The sequence below is a fragment of the Myiozetetes cayanensis genome, unplaced genomic scaffold (assembly GCF_022539395.1).
Source record: "Myiozetetes cayanensis isolate MyiCay16 unplaced genomic scaffold, myiCay2020 scf7, whole genome shotgun sequence".
Taxonomy (NCBI): Eukaryota; Metazoa; Chordata; class Aves; order Passeriformes; family Tyrannidae; genus Myiozetetes; species Myiozetetes cayanensis.
The window spans coordinates 44,458,249-44,480,244 of NW_026087964.1; the positions used below are offsets into that span (position 1 = coordinate 44,458,249).

General features: G+C 40.1%; 1 protein-coding gene across 3 annotated transcripts in view; it reads right to left on the reverse strand.

Annotated features, from left to right (window-relative positions):
- MCUB (mitochondrial calcium uniporter dominant negative subunit beta) overlaps nucleotides 1–21,996 on the reverse strand; it is a 48,602-nt gene that overhangs the window by 2,113 nt on the left and 24,493 nt on the right. For 2 of the 3 annotated variants that reach the window (XR_007631805.1, XR_007631804.1), the window contains exons 2-9: nucleotides 8,581–8,656; nucleotides 8,140–8,310; nucleotides 4,205–4,309; nucleotides 3,833–3,993; nucleotides 2,987–3,190; nucleotides 1,521–1,637; nucleotides 412–561; nucleotides 47–103 (exon numbers count right to left, since the gene is read on the reverse strand). Coding sequence is in view for 1 of the 3 variants with exons in the window: in XM_050338260.1 (XP_050194217.1) it covers nucleotides 484–561; nucleotides 1,521–1,637; nucleotides 2,987–3,190; nucleotides 3,833–3,993; nucleotides 4,205–4,309; nucleotides 8,140–8,310; nucleotides 8,581–8,656 (912 nt within the window). In the remaining 2 variants the exon portion in view is untranslated. Of the gene's footprint in view, nucleotides 1–46; nucleotides 104–358; nucleotides 562–1,520; nucleotides 1,638–2,986; nucleotides 3,191–3,832; nucleotides 3,994–4,204; nucleotides 4,310–8,139; nucleotides 8,311–8,580; nucleotides 8,657–21,996 lie in introns of those variants that run through there. The other variant, XM_050338260.1, reaches the window with a different exon arrangement.

Below are 21,996 nucleotides of genomic sequence, written 5' to 3' on the forward strand. Positions count from 1 at the left end.
TTGAGATACCTTGTTTTTCCAGCAATATTTACTAAAAAAAGCTTACCTGTAGATCAAGTCTGACCTTCATCAGCGGGTGTTACACCAGAGTCAATGCAAAGAGCTAGGGAAAAGGAAACAGCAATTGTTGGAAAAGAAGCCTTAATACTCAATGCAGGAATTCTTCTATGAGCTACTGCTCATAGTACATGGTACTAAAAAGATGGCCTTTGTTCTCTAAAACTTCCCTGTCATTTTACCAGCAGTCAGAATGCCTCCATTTGTACTAATGAAATTTGAAAAATATCTTGAAGATTTTGGGAAAAAAAAAAAAAAAAACACCAAAAATAAAAGAAACCAAAACCATCAAGTGACCAAATCATTTTAACAGATATTTATTGCAACTTTCAAAACTATAGTGGTCAAAAATACCCAGTTTCAATGGAGTAACTAAATGTTCGTATCAGCTTTGAAAGGGCAACTCCAGTATATACAAAAACAAAGTCAGTCCTTGTCACTGATTTCCTGGATGGGAAGCCTCAGGTGCAGAGGTTGGCGCAGACGCCTCAGGGATTCTTCTGCCTGCCAATACAAGGAGGAGTGAGAGTTCGTTATTGAAAGAGCAGGAGTTCATCCTCCTGCAGCCCTCCCTTCTCTCCTCTTTCACGCATTTGTCTTCTCAGAAGGCACTGGTCTCAGGCAAGAAACCAAACCAGTCAAAGGGAGGACGCTGAACATTTACAGAGTGTCCAGAGAGAAGTATGAATCCTGCTCGTCAACCCACTCACCCTCACCCCCAAGTATTATTTTCCTGAAATCACAATTACAAAGTTCATACTCACAGGCCACTGAAAAACAACAAACTTTAGCTTTATGTTAAATGTGGCTCATGAAATTATACCCTGAACTATGGGGTTTGAACTAAATTTAGAGGTAGTTCCTTTTTTCTTTTACTAGACATTGGACACAGGGCTGGCAAGATGGGATGGAAGAGTGATAACTGAGGGGTGAGAGATCTGCTAGACTTTGTCATGAAGGCCAAAAAGTTTGTCCTTGGTACACACACCACTTTTTCCATCCAGTTGCCCATATTCTGTAGAACTAAGCCTTTTACCTAAGGCATAGGATTATGATGTCAAATGCTGAACTCTGCAAGACAATCTCCTTCCAAGGAAGGAATGAGACTGTTACCACAGCAGTGCAGCAAACATACTGTGTCCAGAAGCAATGCAGTTACTCTACTGAAATGGTTAAAAAATGCAACATTAATTAGAGTATGCAAAAAATAGGCTGATAAGCTGACTTACTTGTTTTAAAATAAATTAATGAAGGTCTCCCTTTCTGATGATTTACTAGAGTAGTTTATATGTGAATGGCAAACACTCTCTGGTTATCTGAACAGCTGAAACCGGCTGATAAGCAAATACACTGTTTTGAATGTAAGTAGCAAACCTTAAGGTCAATTTTCTGTTAGCTGAGAGTTTACTGAGAAAGTCTTAAGCCAGAAGCTACCTCATTATTCAAGAACTGCATTTAAATACCTCTGCTAGGTCGTCTTTGAGCTTGTTGTATCGTTCCACATTAAAATGCTGTTTTTTGGACTTCCGGTAGAAGTAGTGGAGAAACTGTCTGTCCTTGGCATGAGGGTAAATGTAGTCCTGGTGAAGGAAGGGGGACATATATATGGGGTTATCAAGAAAACTTAGTAGAGGTCAGAAGATTAGAAATTCAGCCTGTTTCAGGAATACTTATCTAGTTCAACACACACCTATGTTCTGTAAAGAGGCCACACATGAAGTTATGCCCTTACAGGTCATAAGGGCTTTTTAGACACATGGTTGGAATAATTTCTATCATGTCTGAAGGAATTTTCAATTGTAATAAAGACATAGCATGATCTTCATGACTGGAGCCACCGGAGTAAACAGACACTACCTTCAAGGAGTCGGAGGAAGTTCAGGTACTGTTTCTCACAGACTTTTTTTAAAGTTTTATGACACCAGCAGCTGTTCAAAAGAGCCAAGTAGTAATCTCTTTATTTACTCACAAAAATTAGGAATGCCTTAGCCCTTCTTGAAACACAATGAGAAGGAATAAAACTCGCACTCAGAGCCAGCTCTTCATAAAAACAGACATGTCTCTCCTTCTCACTAAAGGAACTCAGTGTCTCACAAGGTCTATAGATCCACTTGTATTATGGAAAAAAGTGTTGGCTACTCTTCCACAATACTTACACAATAAAAGTTTTGCATCACAGAAAGTTCAACATCAATATGCCTACTTTGAGAGTAAAGTACAGAGCTAAAACAGGAAAAAGAAACATTTGTCAAAGTCTCACAGAATAAGTCTGTACTGTGAAGCTCAGTTATGATCTGAGCAAGGTTTTTTTGTTCTACACAATGCCTGCTTGCTGCTCCACTTAAGTTGTCCTAGATTCACCTCCATTCATTCAAAGCCACAGAAAAGCAGTCAGATTATGAAGAGCAAAGCAACAGCTTTTTTTCAGGCACTAAATAAGGTATATTTTAGTAACACAACTGCCAGCCTTCCAAATGGTTTGGTACTCTGCACTGTTTATACATAAACTCCAGCAAATAAAAGCTGCTGTTCAGTGATGTTCTCCTGTAAGGCAGTGTTCACAAACTGTCACAGCAATAGTAGTCGCTCTGCCTTTACAGCAGTGAGCAAAGTTGCATTTACTATGCAAAGTGATCTACAAATATTTTAAGGGAGAGACTTCTTTCATCACTTCTCGTTCCCTAGATTATGAAATCTTACAGATAGTAGTTATGCTCAGTAGCTGGTCTGCAGTTCACATGTAACAGCACCTGGATTAATTCTGCATCATGTAATGTTTGTATCCAGCCCCATTAGGGATCAAACAAGTCCTTGATTGATGGCAAGGCTACTTACTAAACTCTATTTTCATCAGAGCCCAAACATTGTGATTTTCACAGTCAGTTTTCCTCCTTTTCAATATTCCAGACACTACAAGAAAAGGACTTACTTGCTTAGTAAGAACAAAGTAGGCATAGAAAGCCATGGCACTCCCGTAAGTGATGAAGTACGTGACTGGCTCCATGATGTCCCACGAATAGACCCACCACGTGAGCCACGCCAACGCTCCCCCTTGAGTTGACATCAGAGCTAAGCCAACCCATAGAAGCCTGGAGGTCTTTGCATCTGCACTGTTCACGATTCTGGCTTTCATCTAAGGAAAAGAAATACAGCAAACATGAGTGCTCCTCTGATTAGCAGATTGCCAACTGTGTTTTCTCGTGCTGGGCTAGATCCTTTTTCAGGATCTCTTACTGACACCTCTTACTGACTGAAATCCAAGAGCAACCAGATCTCCTTGCTTTTGTGCGCCAAGAAATCCTGCTTTTAAATTTGTCCTTTCAACTGCTAGGGATCTATGTCTACTGGATTTCCATTTACCATTCCAGGCAGTTCTGGGTAACACTGAGACTGGTCCTCATAAAGCAGGAGTCCTTTTGTCCACTAGCCTAAGCCACACATGATGTCAACCCTACTATTGAGTTTTTCTCTCAGAACTCCTACAGCAACAGGTGACTAAATGACCTTTCAATCTCAATACTAGCCATGCTGAGGCTTGTTCACTACAACTTTTTCTCCAGGTGTTGTGATTTCTACCCAGTGAATGTCTGGAACAGGAGGGAAAAGAACTGAATTGAAAATAATTTGAATTCTACTTGAGCTGACATTTGTTTTACATAACAAACAGAACAGACACACCCTCGCCATTCATGCTGATTTTCTTTCATCACAGGACTTATTCTTGATGAAAGGAAATACTTTTGAGTTTAAAAAAGAAGTAACCCCACTTTCCAACCTGTTCAAGGGGCAACAGCTCTTCTTTCAGGTGATCCACTTTCTGTAGCAATTCTCTCTCTTTCCTGATCTGGTGATCTTCTAAATGTAGAGCCACAAACAGTCTGTGAACCAAGGATTTGATATCTTCCATTTCGGTAGCATGTTCACTATTCAGCTTATCTGAAAGAAAATATTTGTCATATAAAACACTTCAAGAACCCACCCTTCTTCATTCTCTCCCTACCTCCAACCCCAAAAGCAGGACTATCCAGCGTTAAAATAAGAAAACCAAAGAGAAATACCTTTCTCCAGACAGGTTCCACTTTTCTGAGACTTCACATGCCTTTCACTAAATGAAGTGAGATAATCAGTTATTAAGGACTGCTCTTACCTTTTACAGGAGGTGACACACTGTATGCTGTGTCGTTGATAACAAGTTTAAAGTCATTCATCAGTAAGACCTCCATCAAGGTTGCCTCAGAGACCTTGCTACCATCTGCAGAAGAAAGATTTAAGTTCTAGATCACTTACTGCAAAGAGTCTTAAACATTAGGGTTAATGTTTAAGAGTTAATGTGCTGTAGTTCTTCATTAATAATGTTTGGAAGGGAACTGTACTTTCAGAAAAACTGATACTAATACTAAACATTAAGGAGGAACACATGGTGTGATTCTTGGGGCTGATCTGTATAGAGCCACGAGCTGGACTTTGATGATCCTTGTGGGTCCCTTCCGACTCAGAATATTCAGTGATTCTGTGACACCAACACAGTGTACCTGAATGCTTACTCTAGTGGTGTCATTTGGACTTGTCCCTACTATGAGCAGACTTGCATTTTCTTGTCTGATTATTAGGACTAGAATTGATCCATTAGTGAGGGCAGAAGAAAAAGAAATTCTGAATAAACCAGCAACAAATTCCAACATAAGGATCTGCATTTTTGTTTCTCCAGGCACACACAAGTTTGCATCTTCACTGCGGTTTTGGGCAATTAAAAAAACCTTCAAGGACCTCATCTTCAGTTTCAGATTTATGTCTTTACTTAAACAGGCTCTTCAAGTCAAAAGCAGCAATTCCCTTCAATAGTGGTGTTCAGATTTTTATTACTGGTTTTTAAAATCAATCATTCTCTTTTGCTATCAGTGACTGGAAGGTAAGAACTAGATAGCTACACTGTCCAGTAAAACGCAGACCAGGAGCCACAGAGGCATAGCTCTGGAGAACCCTTTTCTACTTCTTTATGATGCAAAAAATTATATGGATGGTACCTCATGGATTTTACATGCAATTTTACAGCTCCTACTGAAAAGGAACTTCTGGACTCATTAGCATTAACATGTAACAGTGGATGCCAAGAGCTCACCAGGGTTCAAATGGCCCAAGAACCCCCAGAGCCCACACCACTGCTGCTGGACACATCACTGTGGTACGGGGTTTGAAAACCCCCATGGAGCAGCTGCTCTACAGTACCTGTTTGACATGGTTTTCCTTTCCTATACAATAAAAAGGGCATCTTCCCCTATCCCTGCCAAGAGCTAAAGCAGTGGTGCAAAACAGCAGCTTTGCTCCCGAGATGAATAATGAACAGGATACAAAACACTACGACTTTTGTATGTAAATATATGTCACAGTGCTACTTCCCCAGCTCCCACATCGTGCCCACTGCAGAAAGGCACCACAGATGACCCCACACCTCCAATTATTTATTCACCAGGGCTCTGTCCTCAGGCCCCATCTGCTGAGGCTGAGACTGCTGAGCTCTGCCAGCTAATGCACCAGCTGGCTCGCCCGCCCACTCTGTGTGGGTAAAGCAAGCCCAGAAGGCTATCACTCTCAATCCAGAATATGAAATTTTAATGTGCCCATCCACTCATTTCTTTTTTCTTTTGCAGTGTAATAAAGCATCAAAGCTTATTAAGGTGACATTTATGAAGTGACATTTAAGCAAAAAATGCTTTTCAAAAGAAGTGCCAGACAGGCTCTTTGTTCTGGATGTGAAACGCCACCAATTTATTAACCTGTGCAACCTCTTATTAACTGAAAAGAAGAAAAGTTTTGGGGAAAGGGAGGCATTTTATTTAAGAAAATTCCCCACAGGCTTTCAGCAAAGGCTGCTTTCAATCCTTGACCTAAACACAAGTGTTCCAATGTGGACAAAGGGCCATTTTTTGTCTACCTAAGTTTTGCAGGACCAAAACCAAATCCAAAGAAAATGAAAGCAAGTCATCATACACAGCACTGATACTTTCAGTTATGTTTAGCTTTCATTTAATGGCTAACTGACACAGAAGTGTCTGCATTAAATCAAGGTTTCATAATTTATCATTAATAATAAATGTTTAAAATCAACTCTCAGTAGTTGACCAATAGTTTCTCTTTACAGTATCAGTTTCCTAATAAATTAAACATTTGAGCTGTTCTCTAACATTACAATTGCCCAGTACTTGACAAATACAGAGCAGAGAACTGTCTGACAGTCACTGTTTTAATCAAAGTGGACAATGTTTCTATTCCAAAGTCGGAGGTGGAGGGGTGTGTGTTTAAACAGATGAGACAAGGTGAAAACGACTCAAATTCCTCTTCACTTTGGAATCTGCTGCCTCTCCATGCCAAAAATGCTAGACTTCTGTGATTCACTGCTGAATTGCATTCTTCTGTGGTATGTCAAAAAAAGGTAACCACTCCTGCTTCAGTGCAAACATCAGTCACTTTCAAAGCATGTAATTCACAGAAGAATTCAATTCGGCAGTAAATCACAAATACTCCTGTCCTGGATGTCTCTGCACAAGAGCAGTACCCAGAGGTTAACTTGTTTGCTGGCAAATGTTCTGTCTCCCCCCAGTTAAGAAATCCTTGGTAGTGAAAAACTTCCATATTAAGAGGAAGGCCAGCTGCTGAAAAAAGCCATTTGCTACAGTGGCTTCTGAAGATAAGAGTCTTTTAGGAAATTATCTTTTTCAAGAGAACTTTCTACTTTTGCTGCCTAACAGACCCTAAAAAAAACCACTGAAAAAACACCACCAAAGTTCCTGTGTACACAAAGCTCCTGAAGCTCATGCACACACTGGGATCCACACACATCACATCTCCATTGCTCCAGAGGATATAAAAAATGTCTCTATGGGATATTTTCCTGTTTTACTAAATGTGCTCTCAAAGGCAACTAAAACAGCTTCTCCTATATCTCTGGCTTCCTAATCTTCTGGGAACATCAGTCTATTTTCAGTTCCCTTAAAAGTCCCTGCAGCCCTCTGCAGTATCAACCAGAAAGAAAAGGAATGTTATGAATGCACCCAGCTATGAAACTTTCGACCAGCATTCCTTGACCCCATCCTTTCTTCTGCTTATGTGTTACCTGATGGAAAATAAATCTTTCCATAGGAATGTAGCTATCTTTTTTTTTCCTTTATCTCTAGAGGCATAAGCAGGGAAGGAGAAAAATAGATGCTTTTAGTAAATCAAATTCAAGTCCCAATTCTACCAGATTCAGATGAAAAAGCTATACCACAATTCTTCTTTTGAGATTGAGTCCTTCTCTAATACCAAGACAGGGGTTGCAAGACTGTTCACAACTGCTGTGAAAAAACTACAAAGCACTGCCAAAATACAAATCAAGTTGTCTTGGAAATAAAATGGAGAACCAGATTAACTTTTATCAACAGGAAAACCAAAGAGACAAAACACAAGAACAGAGTGAGTACAGCTTGAGATAATTATCTAAAGACTTGGGACAATGGGATAAACAGTATGCTATAAGGAGGAAAGAGCATATCAGTGCAAAAATATCAGTTAGCCTTTAACCCTAGCAATCACTTTCTTTTCAACCCAAAGGCCTCAAAGTATTGTACCCCAGGTGATGAATGAAATGTCCCCAAAGTCTCCAAAAGCTGCCCTTCACTATTGCACTCATTATCTGGTTGCTTAGCTCTTTTGTATGAGTTCAAGTTTGTAGTAAGGCAAATGGATTCTTCCAGCTCTAGGTAACACTGAACAACTGGCAGACATCACATTCAAGACCCCGACAGGTTGTCTTTAAGAAGGATCATGGAGGACAAGGAAAGAAAAAGGTATCAAGGAAATCAGAAGAGAGATACATATTTAAAGACAGAATTACAAAGAGAGGCCAAACTTCTAATTTTTAATTAGCTTTTCCAAGAGGACTGAGATACTAAATTTGAAACACAATAAACCCCAGAAGCATTCAAGAGCTACCCCAAAGCAACAATGCTAAAACTGATGGAAGAACTGAACTCATGTGTCAGAAGGGAAGTACAGTCCATTTGAAAAGAAATGGATTTATTTTGGGGAATAACAAATATAAAATACCTGTTGCAAAGACTTCTGCTCGCTCAATTCCTTTATCTTCTCTTCGCACATCCTGCAGGAACGCTCCTACAGTGGTCACCACTGGCTTAACAGTGAACTGACAGCGTTCACTTCTTGTGGGCAGCATAAGAGTTATCACAGGAAGACCATGTCTGTAATTAATAGTTACTTCTGGGGGATAGAAAAAAAAAAAAGACAACTAAGTGAAAAAGTCATATTGTAGGCTGTAGTTTAATTTAAAAGCTGCTTTTAAAACACAGTATGAATTAAGGAAAATTACACAAAACATTCTAGATTTTTGAAATCAGTATAGTACGTCTATTTCTGGGAGATATATAGAACCACGTAACTAACATCATCTCACCTGACCCTCACCAAAAAAAAAAAAAAAAAGCTTGCTGACATTGATGGGAAGGGAGAAACCCTGCTGGGAAAGCTTACCATCAGATGGCACCAGTGTGCTGTACGGTGCTCCTTCCCGGCCCCTCCAAGCTCCAGCGTTCCTCCAGAGCCACACCTGCAGCACGGACACAGGAGAGCTTGTTTAGAAAGGTCAGGACGCAAGATATATCTGGTTAAAAGCAGTGACCCGGCCAGTCACGCTGATCTGCTTCTGTGTGATCTGACATCAGAGGTGTCCGTCTGAAGAAAAAACCCTCACTTAGCAATTCTATGTAGAAGATTAAACCGTCCTGATAGAAAGAACAATCACTGCCAAAGGTATTAAGGTATTGGCCATACATAAACTTTTAGTCTAGTATGGTTTAACTAACTCAAGGAAATAAGGGAAGGGGAAGGAAAGAAAAGGAAAAAAACTGCAGTGTTTCTGAAGGGCTTCATGCAACTCCTACAATAAAACCTCTCCTCTCCCCCTAAAACAGCCATAAGTATGGTTTCAGTGAAGATTTTACTGCTCAATCATAATCACAAATAAAATATAAGGGACGGAGATCACTACTGTTTGCTTCACAATCATATACCAAAAGCTAGCTGTTGACATTCATGCTGTTAAAATACAGCTTGTCCAAGTAGAGATGATTTATTTTTAAGTTTTAAGTAGGAATGGCTACCGCTGCAACTGACACCGCCACCAGCCTCTGGTACCACACTGAAGAAGGCACACCCAGATGCAATAAGAGTCCTCGATGCAGTGGCACAGGGATGGCAGCAGGGTTTTGGAACCTGCATGGTTGTGCTCCCACGCTTGTCCCTTCCAGAGGCACTGGTGAGAACCATCACAACACAGAAGACAAACCGCTCTGATCAGACCGATTACTTAAAGCAGTCCCTCCACGCTGTGGAACGTGCAACACAAAAGTCTTTGCTGCTACAGCGAATCCCCCTGCATAGGGAGAGAACAATTTTATTGCAGTGAACCTACACAGGTAGAAGGGAAATCACATCCTTGACTAAATTGGTTACAAAAATTGTGCATGGGCTGGACCAAGGCCTGGGATTTGAAATATGGTAGTTGAGGGGAGTACAAAACAATGCAGAGAGAGATGACAAGGGCCAATCCTCCCTCTGGTGAGCTTTATAGCTCATCTTTCTGAAGGTCAAAACACTTCAGAGTCTACAAGATAATATCCTTTGACAAGGCAGGAAAACAAAGCTACAGGTACAAGAGGCCCTGCCCATTCAGTATGCCAAACACTGCTCACCAGTTCACATGATTTATTTGTTTTTAAAGAATCACAAGCTTGACTGTTTGGGTAGGAATATAGTATTAGGTTAAATAAAAGAATCATCTGTAAAATGAATCTGTAAAATGATGCTGACGTTGCCCCAGCTTTTTACCTGGAACAAGCACTCTTCAGGTTTTAAAGAAAATAAGTAATTCTGGGCGTTTCCAACACTGCAAAATTTGTGTGTTGTAATCTTCAGGTATCAAAGGCAGTCAAAAGCCTCGACAAAATAACCAAGTACCTTAAACACAAGAGCATTAATTGAAAGAAAGGAAGACATAAGGAGTGCAGAAATGCTGAACGTCACCCAGGGCCAGGACACATGTGGCAACTTGTCCGTTTTCTTCAGCAGAGCAAGAGACTTTCCCTGGAGCAGAGCAGGACTCACAGCCCAGCTCACCAGTTCTCACCCCATTTACAAGGGACACCTACACCCCCAAAACATTTAGTAACATCCAACCTAGAGTACAGAGACAACTTTCAACATACGATTTGCTTTTCCACAAAAGAGTCTGAAACACACAGGTTAGAACAGTCCACAGTAAAACTCAACAGCTTTGAATGTAACAGCAAATGTGTTGTTTCTTCAGAGGGATATACAAGGGATAATAAGGAACTCATTTTTTACAGACTCTTGATATGTAACTTTGAAATCAATACCTTGGTATTGATTGTTCAACACGCCCCAGGCAATGGGGCCCCAGCCAGCCTCTATTTGAAGGTTACTTAATTTCTTTTGTTGTCAATTTGGGTATCTGCTTTACTTATGGAAGAAACTGCATTCAACGATTAATATATATTAAAATATCTAAATATATTTAATATATTAAGTTAAAAATACTTATTAAATTGAACTACATTTATTGAAATAAGATCCTTACAGTAACAATTCTATCATTCTTTAGATTTTGACATTACCATTCATAATCCACTGAAAGAATCTCTATATCCTGGAGCTTTTTTTTTTCTATTTTAGATTATCTGTTAATGCAGCCTATCCATTAAAATCACCTGCAAAGAATATGTGAAGTATAACAAAAGCAAAAGCCACAGAGCCATGGAGTTGAACTGATTTCCAAATAATTAACTTTCCACATAACCTCCAGGTTGATTAATTGGTAAGTATGAAGGGCTGGGTTAATTTTCTCCCTATGTTTCCAGATTTAAAGCTCCAGTTCCAGTGAAGTTACTGAACCATTAGCTTGTGCCCTACAGCCAAATCACTGTGCCCCTTTTGAGATACTTGCAATGACCTCTATCTAACCACTAGAAAAGAAATGTTAGTCAGCAAGCACCGCAGCTAGAAGGAACACAAACTACAGGACCAAAACAATGAGACTGCCCTCATGGCAACATCAGTGAGAGCTGGAACAGGAATATGTAATCTGAACTAACTGCAGCACAACTTTAACTTAGAGATACTGTAAGCAGGACAGCAAACTACTAACTCTTTCATATGCCAGCATGTGCACCTCTTGCCTAATTCATCTAACCATGCAAAGGCTAAAGAAAGCCATTCCACATCTTTCTGCAACTGGAACGCACATGTGGCAGGACTTCTGGATAAAACACCTCGAATGCAATCACAGTTACATTCAGGAATCGAGCTGAAAGCTCATGAACAGCATTTATCCGTGAAACACCCTTTCTACCTCAGATATATTTGCTTCCTAAAGCAAAGCGCCTGGGATCAGCAGTCAGCCACAGCACACCACATTTCTTGACTCAGTTGAAGGCATGGACTCTCCAGTAAGTTAAAATTCATGAGAATTTAAAGCACAGAGTGTTAACTGTGATTAAAAAAATCCAACATATCCTGTTTTATACCAACTGGCATTTTTAAACAGAAAATATATACTGCCGGTCTCTAACAACAGAGAAGTTGCCACTGTTAAAGTAGGAGTGGAAATTTCAACAATCTGGTTTTCCAGCACAGCTTTGGGGACTACTGTAACAGCATAGCTGAGCTGGAAAATTAAGCAGCCAGACATGAAGAGTGGGAGAGATAGGAACAGAAATACTGCATTTTTCACTTTTGACAGTGGCAAATGACTGAACCTACCTACACTGCAGTTTCTGGAGATAGCTGTTCCAAATAAGCAATCTCTTCTGGTGTTGAGTGAGTGTTCCTTCAAACTTCTGCTCAAATTTACTTGTAACCAATTACGTGAAAGAAGTTGGTGTAATTATCAGTACATGAGGTGACATGAAAGCCTCTGTTCCTGAGCACTACATATGTAAATAGTAACCTCATCAGGAACCATAACTTCTGCTCTGTAAAGACTGTAAGGTGGGTGGAAAGACAGAGAGCAAGGAATAAAAATATTTTTCATATGAAGATGTGACCTTGAAAAAGGAATTCAACAAAAAGATGTCATTAGGACACTTTCTGAGAACACTGAATTATTGTCTTAGTTGGTTTATTTACTTTTGACTTGCCATACCAAAATGTTGTAATAAATCGGAATCAAAATGCAGCTACCCAACAATCACATATTTGAAATTGTTTTCTTTGCTTATATACATCTTGGAAAGTATGGCAGTTTTCACTTGTTATTTCAACAGCAAAAATACTTCTTCAACATCTGAGTCCCCATTAATTTGTATTTATTACTAGAAAGCTGTTTAACCCAATCAAAAAAGAGTCAGCTCAACTCTGTGTGCCCTCTTCTTAAGTGCCATGCAATACCACAATTGAAGTATTATATTCCTCCAGCATGAGATCCTGTCAAGATTGCCTCAAGTCAAACTCAGGAGCAGCCTCCACAAAAAATTATGCAGACTATTACTGTGAGTGCTATGGTCTCCAATATTCTCATTTCCTTCTCTCCCAGGTAATGATAAGAATTTGATATAGCAAAGCACAAGAAGCAAATGCACTACTCCAGTAAGCAAAGCTTTTTACCCTTAATCACACTGTAGCAAAACACATTCTAATTAAAACATATCTTGCAGTGTGCTTTTGAATAGTAATACAGTGTTATAGTCTTTCCCTTGGCAGGAGAGGAGAGGTCAGTTGTCTCCTGGAGTCCTTGTCCAACACCTGGTACAGCTCCCTCCACACATCTGCTGAAGGACTGGGGGAAGAACAGAAGGTAGGAGAAACATGGGGCAAACTAGTAATTGCAGTGCCTAAAAGTGAATTTGGGGGCATCTCTTTCCCAGTGTTACTGCATGAGCCAACATCCCCAGTATCCATCATTCTCATGTGCTGGTCTTGCCCAGTTTGTGAAGGAGAGGGCAAGACAAGTCTACTCTCCGGATGCTTCCTGCTTGTCCGGAGCAGAAGGAAAATGAGGGCAGGTATGTCTTAGCCACTGTTCAGTGAAGGCATGTACTATAAATAGCTATTTACATTTTCTACACTGACTTACATGTTTTTCTCCTTAGAGGTGCTCGGCATACTAATGACATCAGCTCCCATCTGATTCTCCAACGGAAACAGATTAATTAATTATGGACTAACAATCTGCAATTTCAGAATAAACTATCTGTGGACATTTCAGAATCGTTTAAAACCAAGGAAAAGGAGGAAAAAAACCCAGATGCTGTCACAGTCTACTGAGTTTGCAGATCTGGCACAACCAAGATTAACAAAATTAGTATTCAGACCAAGTTTGCAATAAGGACACATAAGGTATTTCCCTTTTTAAAATGAGTCACTAAAGTAATTTTGGAGATATCTGCTGTTAAATTTCTGTGCTGTTTTTATATGCAATCCCACATGATTAGGAAAATAAGACATAAGGAGCTCTAACAACCGCCTACAATCATCTTACAAGTGCCCGTTTGAGCTACAGAAACACCTTCTCTCTCTCATTAATTTTTAATTTGTCTTTGCTTACACTGAAAGGATTGTCATTGTTTCTACACTGGTCCCAGAACTGATTTACATGATCATGGAACAACAGCCTCAATGCAAACAGCAGCTTCCAGGTACATGCTCAGATTTAGCAACATATGCTGGAAGCCCAATTTAAGTTAAACAAACAAAATCCCTGCAACAGACACATCACTCATTCTGCCATAACATCCTATACCAATATTACCAGTTTCCGTCAGGGAAGATACTTCTGACACATGGGAGCATTCAGGATATATTTCTCTTTGCTAGGCCAAAAGAAAGTTGTCAGGTTATTTTACTTTCCTGAGACACATCTTTCCTGTCTTGATATGGGCCATGCACCTTCTCCCAGCGGTTCCACAAGGCATCTTAAGAACTGCACTGCAACATTTACATTTCAATCCTGCAGCTAATTCAAAATCTGCAATATTTTTAACTCCTTCTTCAGAATATTTAAAAAAGTAACCAGCAGGTCTCTTCCAGCAAAGCAGTATGTCAATGTGAGTATGCACTTTCCTGTGACCCTGAAGAACCAAGAGCAATATAGCAGTCACAACTTTTCTTCAAAACTCATTTGCCTCACAGCACTGTTAAACACTAATAAAACAGCCCAAGCAATCAAAATTTTGGTTTCCTGTGCCTGTTGTTCTTTGTGCCTTTATCATCCCTGGTAATCTATCATTTCCTGCCTCTGCTCAGGTTCCAAGAACAGCTGGCATTAGATTTAATCAGCCAAAGACTACCAATGACCAAAATCACAGCTGTGGCAGGAAATGCATTGAAGCAACTGGTCACCAAGAACCTCTTTTATGAGGATCCAGCTGGTCAAATCCACCACTGAAGAAGGTTTTTGCCAAGGAGACCTTCACGTAGCTTCCCCTGAGCAAGCATGCATCCTCCGCCTGACTTCTGCTCACTATTCCGTTGTGCTCTCTCATCCACTCCCTGCCCAAATTCTTCCTCCTCACATGCACACCCCACTCCACTTGGCATGTGCACGCAGGGAGGAGAAAACATGCAACCTCTGCAAGCCATGGATAATTACAGGGGTAAAAGACCCTCTTTGCATTGTATGTCTCTGAGGTCATCTGACTGTCCACCACTCTCCACTCTCTGCAACTGTGGATGCAGAGCTCCAAGTATCTAGGGAAGCCCTGGGATTTGCATCCATATCTGTTTTACAAACCATAAAAATAGATGCTGAAAACACTAACATTTAAAGCAGGCTGAAATTAAGCCTCACCCTCCTCTATCCAAAAGCATGATTTCAGTAACAGTGATCCTTCACTGTAAAGAAGCAACACAAGAAGTGCAGAGGAGATCAGAAGGATGAACCACCAGCTGACATCATCTGCCCGCAGTGTCTTCTAGGGACTACTCTAAATACAGAGATAATCCCTGCTTTTCAAAGCAAGCAGACCTCCAAACAAATGCAAGGACAGACCTAAAAACAAGACAGCTATGCAGACCAAGGGCATTTTTAGGAGCAGCACCAAGAACTGTGTCTTACTATTTCATCAAATCTTCTTCTGTTCCTATGAAGAGAAACAGAACTAAAATCTCCTCCAAGTCCAAAGTTTTGCAGTATTGGAAATCTCGCACCTTCATCTGGTTTCAATAAAGTCTGCTTGTCTCAAAGCTGTTGTTCTTCCCAACCTACTTTATTTTCAGAAGAAAAAGTGGGATGCAACACCTAGAAGGAAGTTTGCAAATCAGAGAGGGCTAGGAATTTGAGAGGGAAGGATTACAGCATGAAAATGTATCTGTGCTTTATCAAAAACAAGCCTACATTCAAAAGCTCTGCCATCTGTTTCCCAAACCAGTCTAGGTCAAAAGACTAATTTGTCAGCAAAACAGGATTTTTAAATTGCCCCACAGAGTAGTTCTTTGTTCTTGTGCTGTGGCTTTTGGGACAGGCATTCTGATCCGGGAAATGTTGCAAAACTTTAAGGGTAACAAGAGTGTCTTTCTTTTCAAATCTACACTAACAGTATATTTCATCATATAAGAAAATTGGCTTGCTGCATCTTTTCCTACAAGGGTCTTAGAAAAAGTTAAAAAAAAAAAATTGCTCAAACTCACCTTCATGCACACTTTCACAGAACAGCTGCAACAAGTTGGCTTTAGCAAGACTGTCACAGCAACACTTTACTTGAGAAGACAACTTTGTTCCAAGGCCCTTAACAGAGGTCTATCTAAATATTTTTAAAACCATTAAACTCATCTAAGCAGGCAAGCTTAGACCCATTTATTTGTTTTCTTGAAAGAGATCTCTGCTGGGAGAAGTAGCTTCAACAGTATTCCTGACAGAAGGGTAGCCACAGGAGAGATGCCTAGAAAATCCAACCACTTGGGCATTAAACACTGACATGCTGTCGGAGAGTGCAAAAGCCCTGTCAGCCCAGTGGTTCAGCAAAAGTCCCAATAAGCACTTCATGACTTGTGTCCAAGGACTTATCACTTCAAATTATTGTGGAGAGAGGTCTCAACACTGCCATCCCCAAGCAGACACACTAAAGTGTTGTCAGATATCAAGAAAAAAAAAATCTGCTTCATTATCTGGATTTTTTTGGGAGTCTATGTTCTCCCACTACTGTTCATGATGCTATTTTGATAAAAAAACATCAAATGGCTGTGGCTTTGCTGATGCTGCACACTTCTATGTTTCAGCTGTTGACGTTAAGTGTTTTAAAAACACACCTTAGCTGAACCAGTGACTCAGTGAACTCATTTGCAACATTCCTCATCAAATCAATCATAGTCAGATTTTCACCTTCTTCCTGCAGGAGTAAAAGCACAAAGCATAGTGCTGTGACATACTGAGCTATCACTCTGCCCTTCAGTCTTACTCCATACAACATGCCTGCATATTTACACCTTTCATGCAATGAAACCTTATACACAATCATGCTGCATGTCTTGTCTACCAATGTTAGTTTCCACTAAGCTTTAAGATTATTTAATTGCATAGCTACCAGCCACTCAGAGTCAGAAACGGCTAACAAGTGATCCAACAGCCTACACTGCCTCTACTAGGACACAATCCTTTAGCGCATTAGTGTTGTTAATTTTAAATTAAATATGGTTAGAGAGAGGTTACTCAAAAACATCTGCTCATTCCTGGCAGCACACCTGCCACTCCGCACCACCAAAACAAGAGGGAGGAGCAATGCTGTTCAGGAGCAAGGCTGAGCTGTTCCACCTTGGTGTACCTTCTAAAAACAATTAATTTGTATATAAAATAGTTTTAACATATTATTCTGTGCATATTGACAAAACCACCCAAAACCAAACAGAAAAATACTTTCCATCTGTTTCTTTCTATCACCGTGGAGAGACTGTCATCTTCCACACAGGTCAGCAGCAGCTCAGCCTTCAGAACATGCATGGAGCACTGCAAATAACACCGTGCACAGTCTGTGGTCACTCACAAAGCCTGAACACTGGAAAGGTGAGAGCACTGAGGGCACCACATTCAAAGATGTGCCCTTCTTGGAACAATCAACTTATAACAAAGGTTTTGTCAGAAGAATGGAAAAGATGTGCAATCTACAGTGAGAAAATGGCTTTATAAACTGCTTAATGCATGCTTCATCTTTTATGCAATTTTCAGTCATTTCTCCTATAGTTCTTTTGCAAGCACTTCCCAATCTAATCTGCCCTCAGACAAGGACAGCACAGATTGTTCCAGGAGTCTATTATAGGAGTGTATCTTTCTTATCTCAGTAAAGGTACCAATTTTAACATCCGTAAAAGCAAAAGAACCAAGCTGACATATTCTCTGCCATTTTACAGTGCAGCAATTTTCTTCCTGCTGGCAATATAAACAGGTGGGCTGGAAGTCAGACCAAGTTTGGTCAGACTCAAGACCAGGTTCTGTCTCACTGTCTATACTTAGGAGAGGCATCCACATCCAAGTTTAAAGGTAGGGCACTAACCTCAAGGCATTTCAGGCTTGAGGTGTTTAAGCCTGGCCTCAAGCACACTAAAGTTAGGACAGACTTCAACCTCAGACACACATGCCTTCCAACTGGGCACCCCAAATCCACATGCACACCATAAAACGTTGGGGTTTTCAGTTTCTGAACTTCAGCTTTACATTGAAGCACAGCTGTAAGACCTTCCACAGACCATGGAGCCAACCATAACTTGTCATAGTCTGTAATGCACATCCACTTAATGGCTGGGCATGAGGATCTCAAGGTCTTTTCCAACCTAAGCGATTCTGTGGTTCTGTGAGGATGAGATTTAACAAGACCTTTCTCATGGGTTTTGATCTAGCACAAGCTGTAGCAATCAGAACTGGGGATGTTCATATGGACCCTTACAGGAATTTGTACTACATTCATCACCTACAACATTTATGTTTCATTAGGGAACGTAGGAGTCACGGGATGAAGAGATTCAGCTGAAAGCACACATTTGTGCATCATGTTTTTACATCAGTGAGATGTACATATATAGTATATGTATCTTATACACAGCTAATGGCTAGCTGAGGGGAACTGCAGGATGCAAAACAATGGAAGATCTAGTTACAAATGCCTATCACAAACAAAATGTTGGTGACTTTACAGGATAAACCAGAGAGCAGAGGACAAACAGCATACAGATGCACTGGTACCCCTCAGTATGACAGTGATACAACACCATTAGCAATATCTGAATTACTTCTTTTTTTTTATTCTTCACATTTAAAATGCCATGAATAAAACTTTTTTAGTTAAGGTTGAAATCTCAACAGTTAACAGGCACACAAATTAATTTGTTCCAATAGTGCCTAAATATATATATACACACACACACACTAAATGTAAACTACCACACAAAAAAATCAATCCATGTCTCTACAGTAATAAAAACTGAATATAATCGAATATCTGATTTGATCAGCTAAACAACACACGAGGACAGCAAAGAACTCTGGCTGTTGTTCGTTTTTATCTTCCCACATTAGAAAAAGAATTGTGAAGAAGTGTCACAATATGTTATTACTGTTTACATGTTTCCAGTACACGCTCAGCCCAGACTATCACCTTATTTAAACTCCTTACATTTCACAATGCCAGAGATACTCCTTGTATAAAAAGGAGAAAGACAGCTTTCAAGTGAATGGCAAGGACAACTGGCTTCAAGAATATAAATTAAAGATGAAATGCAATAGGCACAACAGCAAAAGGTTTCACACAGCACAAGCATAATGACTGCTCAAGAATCCCCTGCAATCAGAAAAAAAAGGTGTTTTTTCCTTTCTTATTGCCAATCTTATTGCCAAATTAACCTGCCATCTCATACTTGTGTTACATTTCGTGTGATTACCTATTTCTTATAAAACTGCACACTAGTCAGAGCCCAGCCTTTGTAAAATGGTGAAATACCTAAATTCCTTTCCTTTCTGTTTTGAAATTCCAAGCTGCCAAGCCACAGGCAATTTCCAAGGTAATCAGTAAAATGTCAATAACATAATAATTTAAAAAAAAAAATTCTCACTTTTTTTCATAATTAATGCCTTACAAGTAAGAGCAGAGCCTTCACATGTTCGTGAAACAGAGTCAAAAGTTTCTAAGTAAGTTCTAAAGGGACTTAACAACTCAATTATTTTTCCAAGGAAAGGGAGGCAAAGTCTAAAGCTAAGTGTTATCTCTGTAAGATTAAAGCAACAAATCGAAGTAATAGGTATTATCCAGAGCTTCATGTTAACTGCCAAGGGTGAATGACCGGTCACACTGCAGAGACTCATGCTCCTGTTCTGCCTAGAGTCAAGATAAGCACCCCAAGCCTACAGCTACGGAAAAATAATATCACAAGCACTTCAGCTAGCTATTTCAGATATATATAGAGAGAGAGAAAGAGAGAGATGTGTGTGTGTGTATATATATATAGCCTTCCTGTCCTTAGGACCCAGGAGGATTGTGGTCAATGAACTCCCCAGTTCATGTCAGAATTCTCTTCTGGTAAGAAACAATAATACTACTTTGGGTTAATCCCACTTGATCTACTTCTGTTTTGCTGCTAAACAGTGCTTATTTCAGAACACTAAAATTTGCATTCCATCCTCACTATCTGGAATCACATCCTGAAGACCATAGCAAGGAGAAAAACTTGTGTGTTGTTCTAGGTCCACTAAGAGTGAGGCAACCAAGACAGGGCCACATGTGGCCACACAGGGCTGCTTATCCTCACCAGCCAGAATGAGCAGCTGACTCCCAACCAAGGCTTCCTGAATTTCCAGCAGCTTTGCATGTGAGTTTGTTACATGAGGATAAAACTAAGCAGTATCAAGAGAGGACTTGTAAGCAAGCTAAGAGTTTAGTAGTCTGGGAATTTGATTTTACCCAGATGAACATCTACTTTGATAGCAACAGTAAGCACCCTTCCAGTGCCTGCTACACCTGCATAAGATTCTCACTTCCCTATCATTTGTCTTATCTCCACAACATATCAAACTACACAGCTTTCTCTTTGGTGTTGGTGAATTGTGCATAACATTACCTTTGTTCAGCTTCCTGTAACTCCTGGACATGTGGCACCCAGTTCTCAAAAACTAGCAGAGTATTTATTCATACCAACCAGGAATAAAAACACAGCCATTGAGGCCACATTCATGGATCTCCCAAAGGGCTTTAGTAGCCTAAAGATAATTTTTTTCTTTAAAGGAAGTCTCTTATACTCTCATCAGCATGGTGAACAGCTACATATTGGCAGATATCCATCATGTATTCCAGCAATCACCCAAATCCACCTGACCAAAGCCATCAAAATAGTAATAATTAAGTTGACAAAAGGAGGAAAATAACATAAACATAGCATTACAAAGATTTCCATTTGTCATCTCTTCTGCTTCTTCAGCACGCTGTTGCACTAAGCAAAATAGATTGTCCTCCTCTCTGCCTGTGAGATTAAAACCAAACAAAAATCCTCTGGTTAATTAAGTTTCCTTTATTTCATAAAATCAACAACACAATAGCACCTCCACGCAAAAAACACTGAAGGTCGGCTCAAACACACGGATTTAAGAGCAGAGAACTGCCTGTGCCTGGGCAGAAATGTGTCTTCAAAGCACATGTATGCGCAGAGACATCACTGTTCCTCCTTTCCCAGCCACCCACCATCTGAGACCACAAAACGTCGAACTCCCTCCAGTAAGCATCTCTTAAGATAAATTATTCACTTTTTCCATTCACTAAGAACCACAAGTTTGTAAGGAAACAACACTTGTGTAGGAGGGTGGTCTTGTCCTCCTTATCCTTGGAGCTCCTGAACCTGCTAACTAATTTCAACTCAATCTTGGGATGGTACAGGTCTGAAGGCACACTGAATGGAAACACTGAAGGCTGGACAAAAGAGAGATGCAAATTGACAGCCCCAGAGACAGGCACACAGTCCTTGCAGTACCAGCTGGGGTTCACTGACATTTCCCACTCCCAGCTCAACACGGCATGTCCTGTGGGCAAGGACAAGGATGACCATGAGAATATTTGTCACATGTTTGCAGAAAAAACAGTCATGCAGGTTCCTGAGCCATCTAAATACAACAACTTGTCCCATGCAACCTATAATCACATCACTACAGGCCACCCAAATATAAGCATCAAGAAAGGCTGTTAAGGGGTCTTTTAACTCTCTATCAGTTTTGTACATACCTTAAATTTACACAGAACAGAGAGTTCCCACAAGGCAACACTCATGTTTCCTGGAGTTCCAGAGCAATTCAGCCCAAAAAAAGAAGACATTTCAGAGAAAGCATAACAACCAACCACTTCTCCTGTATTAATTTAAATAAGGAAAATCCCACCTCCTCATGTTCCAAAAAGTCAATCCAAAACACCAGCAGGTTTAACAAAACATTCTGCAAAACCTAGTAGACAGAAGATGGAAGAGGGTTGCTGTAGCTATAAAATGGCTCAAGCTTTCACAGCATGTTACAGGTCTAAAGGTAGAAAATCAAAGTACATTAGTTGTAAAGCTGTTTCAGCAACGATGTTTAGATTTTCTGTGCTGTTTAAGTCTATGAGAGGGGAGCTCAGGAGGGCAGATGTGATCAGCATCACAACACCAAGCTACAGCACCACAGACTTGCTGCTTTTCTCTCCATGACTCCTTTTGTACCTTAGTCTTCATCCTACACCAACACCACCATTTCCATAATGACACCTCCCTCTCACTCTCAATAATCCCAGAGATCTCACCTATATTTTTCTGTTACCACCTCAATTTTACAGGTACTCTATACAGCCTATGTCTTCGCTAACAATGTCTGAGATGTCAACAAAAAAGCCCTGCAAATTAAGGGTTCAGTTTCTTTGTTTCTAGACTTAACATTTGACT